Below are 7,095 nucleotides of genomic sequence, written 5' to 3' on the forward strand. Positions count from 1 at the left end.
GTTTGTAATGATCGGAAAAATGTTTGTAAAACTTGTAGAAAATCGTAAATCATTGGATGATGTTTCTAGGATACCAAGTATACGATGCGTATTTTCCGAGTTAAATTTCGATGCAGGATGCATCGCTGAGTTGCATATTGCACTGTCACTGAAACGTTGCGAACAAATCTGTGCCAACCATAGACGACCGTGATTCCCGTTTCCGATAATGACAGATCTGGAAAAATATCGATTCGTAGCACAAACCGCGTATTTATTATTATTATTATTATTATTATTATAAATTATAATTAATTATATCGATCGTATATCGATAATCATAATCATTGTATTATAATTCTAAAATAAATAAATATATTTATATATAAACGTAATTCCTAAAAAAAATACGCGAAATTGTGTGTGTGAACTAAGTCCATTTATTTAAATAAAAAATGTAAAATGTTTTTTTTTCTCCTATGACAATATGTTTTTTAACTCGTACGCGTTATTACAGGTCAACAACAAAAAAAAAAGGAAAGAAATTTTAAAATCGACTTATGACACTTTCCAAATAAAAAAAGATCTCTGTGCGTGTGTGTGTGTGTGGCTTTTTTTCCGTATAGAAAAATCGAACTTCGATATTTTTACGTATCCTTTTTTTTTTCTTTTTTTTTTACGGAATATCCAAACGAATTCCCGATACGTCAGCAGCCAAATTTCATTGCACCATTCGATGTTTCCGAACGCTTTTCATTCGGTCGGATATATGCATCCTACGTACGTATGTATGTATATGTATGTGTATATGCATTTATATGACAAATGGGTAGAGCCAAAATGTAACTGAAAAGTTAGACGCGTATACGACAGGCAAATATAGGAAAGAAGCCATTCCTACTTTCATATTTTATGCTTTTATATTGAGGAATAGAATCCTGAAAATAAAAAAGAAAAAAAAAAGAAGAAAACCCCTATTCGTCGTTTTACAATTTTTGTTGTTGTTGTTCGTTGGTTTTCATTTTTCTAATTTGCATGATGAATATTTTAATATTTTTAATAAACGATCAATATGTAATTTTTAAGAAAAAACCTACTATTATAATAAATAAATTGAAACATTTATTATATGAAAATATGAAAGTAAAGAGAAAGAAATGTGAGAAGAGTAATAAAAGGTTTCTCGGATAATAGAAAGCATTTTCTTTTGAAACGATGCATTGTAGTAAGACATCAAGTGGTTTTTCTTCTATTATTTATTTTTTTTCTTAGAACAAACCCGTCTATTCTCGAGAGGTAAGTTATATATTATACTTTAAAAAAGTAAGTGCTCGAAGAGAGAGAGCTAGCTGGGTGTTATTGCAACAACAACAACAAAATAGAAAAGGAAAAAAGGACGATAAGAGGTGGTTCGAGAAGAAAAAGAAGGGATGAAAGAATAAATTTAAGGATCTTATCAAAAAAGAAGAAGAAAAATGGGAGAGTATTTTCTATTTAAATTTGAATATGAATTACTATAATAAAATCTGCTCATCATTGGTGGTTGATTTATTTATAAAATAAAATGTAATATGATATACGATATTAATATAAAATAATAAAATAATAAATAAAATATATAATATAAAACACACTACTACAAAAAAAATATTTAAAAAAAATACAATAAAATAATATATAAATAAATATAAAAATAAATACAAACATAAAATAATATATAAAATACAACGTATATAATAAAAAAATAAAGGAAAAAAAGGGTTGAAAGATAGACGGGGAAGGGGTAGAGGGGTGGAAGCAAGTGATCTTACTTGGTTCTATAGGGTGGTTGCTTTTCGACGTCGTTCGACAATGTCTGCCACTTGGCACGTTGACGCACACCATCAAACTTATTTTCCTTACGCCTTCCATTCACAAAATTCTCTAGCAGACTGGATCCATCCGCGTTTGACGTTTTCTTCGTAAATTCCTTCAAGCGAATAAACTCAAGTGTATTTTCAAATGCCTGAAGGGACTCGACGAACCCGTCTCTGACTTTGTTCAATCCTGCGCAACAGTCTCTTTCAAGATCGTGAATCTTTTGCTTGTAAAAGCTTGACATAGACATAGAACTACATGATTCATCGTACGAGTCCAATTCTTCGCGTAATCGGTCAACTCTTCTTTGATATAAATTGCTTTCATCTAACCTTTCATTATTCCCATTTGAACAGCTATCCTAATCGAATATAAATACTTAATATTTTTTTTTTTTATTAATATAACACTAATTTACAGTACATCTCTGTTGCCTGATAAAATTTGATCGATTAATAAATATTCATAAATGATAAAAATCAAAAACAAAATAATTCGAGCTGCAACGTACATTTTTTTGAGGTTAGGTTTGACAAAAACAGGTCTTAAGTGGAACATTATCAATCATACAATTCACTTTAACAGATAAAAAGGTAAATTGTGTAAACTAGTGTAATAATTACTCCTACAAATGTTAATTCATTCAGTCAAAATCAAATGTTCATTCAACGTGTAATTTAATGTTTTTTTTGCAATATTGTTATTACTTGTTTTACAAATGTTAAATTCTCAACACATAATTAAATGTTTTTTTTGTAATATAATTATTCTACAGATGTGAAATTCAATATGTTGTAATTAAAAAACTCGAAATGATTTATTTTATATTAACACGGTTTTGTTTGAAGTAATTTTTGTTTCGACTAATTCGAATAATTGTTCCGTGGCACGGAAACGTGTGAAATAAATTAATATTAATAAACGAGTTCTATTAAAAACGAAACCAAAAATGGCGTAAATATTTCAACTATAAATAATATAATTAAATTTTGAAATAATTTATCTTACTTATTTAAACCAATATTTCTATTATTCGATATTTTGTATAATAATTAGAAAATAAATTGGACAATCATATTACTGACATTTTTAATACAATAATTTATTACGAAAATGTATTTAATATTACGTGTTAACCCCCATCCCTGCCACCTATTACATCGTTAAATTAAAAATATTATTTATTCGTATATTATTTACATTAAAAAAAAGAAAATATCGATAAGAGTTATGAAAAACTTTTGATATACGAACTAAAAGGAAATATTTTTCAACGAAATTTAAACTCACGCCATTTCCTTTCCTAAAGTGTAAAACTTCGAGAGGATATTTCGTAGGTTTGCAACCATTACCACGATTATTGTAACGAGGATTATCTAAAAAAAAAAAAGGAAAAAAAGTAGACGAATCATGTTTAATCTAACAAGGGGAAAAAAAAGAGATTATTATTTCGTTGACAAACAATTAGAAGTATAAAAATGAAAAACGTGTACCAAATTTGGAAAATAGGTTATGTTCGTTATCCAAACAAATATGTTTAGTTTTAACATTTCCCATTGACTTAATCAAATAATTCATTTCATTATTAAGATTTTCCCTTTCCTGACGAAGGGTCATTCGTAATTGTTTTAAAACATTACGAAGTAATTCTATGCGTGGCAACAAATCAGCCGAATCTTTTAGGTTACGAATTACAATAACATTTTCATTTTCGTCGATGTTAGCCATATTTTTTATTCTTCTACTTTTAAAAATATTCTTTTTTTAATTGGAACCACTCGTAAACGAGGTTCGTTAATGACCTCGTAACTTTACGAAAGGGACGTTTAATCTCACGAATTTCTTTCATCCCTATATTTTGTTCTCCCTTTTTCTTATCAACCGAACACACTTGGGAACTATCTAAAAATATATTTCAAATGACATTTGGCGTGTTCGATAATCGATAATATTATGAATGATATTATCTCGATGTATTTTTGTCTTTTATCAAATAAATCTCTTGTTTTTTTTTTTTTTGGAAGACTTGATCATAGGTTCAAAAAATTTTAAATATTATAATAATAATGGGAACGTTAATAACTTGATTATTATACACTTATTTATAATTTTAAAATTAATTATATATCAAACATATTATTTTTGTAAAAGAAATAAAAAAATAATACTAACACCAAACACGAATTGTTATTATAATAAACCCTTTAAGTAATACAAAAAAAAGTATTCGACACATATCAGAAATGATTAAAATATATGTTTACGATATGGAATTATAAAAAAATAATCGAAAATTAATCTATTCGTGTTTTTTTTATTATTTTCTTCTTGTTTTGTATTTCTAATTTGTTTGAAGCTACCAGTTTATTACTAGCAGTTGAGAATATTTACTGGTCAAGCTAATTTTCGTGATACGTATACCCATTATATATGCAGATATTGCAAATGAAGAAAATACGTTTATGAAAGTGCTGGAATAACTACTATACTAAATATATATACATATATAATACACATACAAAACTTCGTAAATATCATAGCAGGGAGTTTCCTACGTTATAAATTTATCGCGCGGTGCTAGCAATTACCTGGCGACTACGAAACTGTTCCCTCGTTTATTTTCCACGCTTGGGATGCGATCATCCCCCTCCCCCTCCCCCAACTTCACCCTCTCCACCGTTTCCTCCCTCTCCAACGTAGGTCCATTCAAAGAGAACATAAAACACGAGAAAGAGAAAATATATATAACGTTGTACATATTATGTATTTCCACCTTTCCCCCCTCCCACTCCTCCTCAACGATAAAATTGACTATACGTAATTACATTTTCATTTTATAAATGTTTATCAAAATATTTTAACGCGGTTTTTATGTTAAAAAGAAAAAAATGATAGAGATAATCGATTCTATTATACTTTGCACACATAAATCTCGTTCGAATTGGTTCGAAAAAGATATCAAGGTTAATTGATAAAGAAGGTATTATTATTTCAATGCTTCTAACATGAATTCACAGAATCATTCTTGGAAATGGGCTACTTGATTCAACCCAACCCAATCCCGTTTCGTCAACGAAATTTCATTGATCCTCTTCATAAAGCTTTCGACACGTACCCACGTACGTCAAGCAATCAATAATTGTATCAAACGTAATTCTTTACTTGCCAATTCATTTCTATCTTCAATTATATATATTGTATAAAATAAGTATGTACAATGTGTAACACTAATACAAATGTTAAAAAGTAGGTACGTATTAAATATGAAAAATAAAAAATTTGTACTGTTTTGTAAATAGAAAAATTGTATTATTAAAAAATAATCCAAAAGTTTGTTCATATTAATTAAAAAATATAAGAAAAACGATATATCATAGCTCTTTGAATTGTATGTTGAATGTACAATGTGTAACACTAATACAAATGTTAAAAAGTAGGTACGTATTAAATATAAAAAATAAAAAATTTTTACTGTTTTGTAAATAGAAAAATTGTATTATTAAAAAATAATCCAAAAGTTTGTTCATATTAATTAAAAAATATAAGAAAAACGATATATCATAGCTCTTTGAATTTTATGTTTAATGTACATTATGTAACACTAATACAAATGTTAAAAAGTAGGTACGTATTAAGTATGAAAAAAAAATATATTACTGATCTGTAAATAGAAAAATTTTACTATTAAAAAATAATCTAAAAGTTTGTTCATATTAATTAAAAAAAAAATATATCATAGATCTTTGAATGAAAATAAAAATGATATTAATGGATTGTCCTGTAATCGATGATACAAACAATATATAAATATATGAACAAATAATATTTTATTATATTAATTAATTCATGTAAAATACGTCCATGTGAATATCGTTAATTCTAGTACGTACAAATAATATTCCATTGTACATTATCAATTAAATATTATTTCATATATATAATAAAATCATTCTCCTAGATAACTTGTAACTATACCAATTGTTACACGTACACAATCACGTTCCATTTATTTCTACAATACTTTTTATATTTCGTTTAAAAAAAAACTGGTGTGTGTACTTATGTACGCGCGTAAGAAGTTATACTTCTTTGCCGTACCAAAACGAACATAACCTCAATAACCTCAAAAATAACTTCAAAAAAAAACTTCAAAGAAAAAAAATAACTTAAAAAAATAAATAATTATTATTATATATATATATATAAGAAAGAATAAAAAAAAAGAAAAGAAAATATCAAAATATAGATATCAGCATTAGTTCTCGCTTCGATCATTTAAGTAAAGTGGCGCTGAGTACGATTAGTATTTGGATGGGTGACCCGCTTGAGAAAAAAAGGGGAAGAAGAAGAGAAGACAACTTCATGGTGTCGTTTTCCCAGACGCTCGGAACAAAATCACTCCCCATTACATTTTCCCCAACGCGCCGAAAGAAGTATAACTTCAAAAAAACATAACAAACAAAGTATATATTGTTGACCGATCAATTAGCAAAATCTAATAGCGAAAATAATTCAAAAGTTTATTTATCTTAATTAAGAACAGGATAAATCTTTCAGTTTGATAGTAAGTAAACTATATATATATATATATAGAAGAGCTTTAAGTTTCGAAACTAATCTTTGGAGAGACGATGCCAACGTTAAATCGACGCTCGTATTTGTTTAAACGTTTGGAGGTATTACTCCGGTGAATGTTCGTCGTTTACTTATGTGCAACATCTCCAGAAAGGGATTCCCTACGATTCTCAGAAGATAGCAAGTAATAGTAGTAGTAGTAGTAGTAGTAGTAGTAATAGTAATAGTATCTTTACTCTCTAGTTTTGTCCTCGTTTCGTATTCAGATTTTGAGATTCTCCGCTTAAACTGTGTTTACCAGTTTCTGGACTATACTCTTCGGAGTAATTCAAGAGACGAAATTTGAAAAGAAAGGTAGACTAAGAGATAATACAGCGGAATACGAAGGGAAAATGAAAGATCATTTGTCGAAATATCTAACCGAGAAATTATTCGAATTTGTATTGAAAATCATTTGTCAGTATTCGCATACTTGATTATTATTATTAATTATTATCGTTATTAGATTTGTACGTATGTGTGTGTATGTATGTGTTAAATTATGAGAGGATCGTTATATTACATCTGACGAGTATTTACAATCGACAATTCGACAAGAGAATAAATCAAAATTCAAATCGTATAACAATATTTCATTTATCTTCCGTTCTATTCGATATCAATTATTGTTTCATATATTGTTTC

The 7,095-nt window shown here is 27.7% G+C and overlaps 1 protein-coding gene across 1 annotated transcript; it reads right to left on the reverse strand.

The window, feature by feature from the left end:
* LOC122525700 lies at positions 1 to 3,564 on the reverse strand (the record flags this gene model as incomplete). The annotated part of the gene is given in 4 exon segments (XM_043648621.1): positions 1 to 217; positions 1,791 to 2,197; positions 3,127 to 3,212; positions 3,330 to 3,564. Coding segments are annotated over 4 exon segments (945 nt in total), but the record flags the coding sequence as incomplete, so codon positions are not given.
* Positions 3,565 to 7,095: the final 3,531 nt, after the last annotated feature.

Source organism: Polistes fuscatus, unplaced genomic scaffold, assembly GCF_010416935.1.
Source record: "Polistes fuscatus isolate 324 unplaced genomic scaffold, CU_Pfus_HIC Scaffold9, whole genome shotgun sequence".
In the NCBI taxonomy this organism is placed as follows: Eukaryota; Metazoa; Arthropoda; class Insecta; order Hymenoptera; family Vespidae; genus Polistes; species Polistes fuscatus.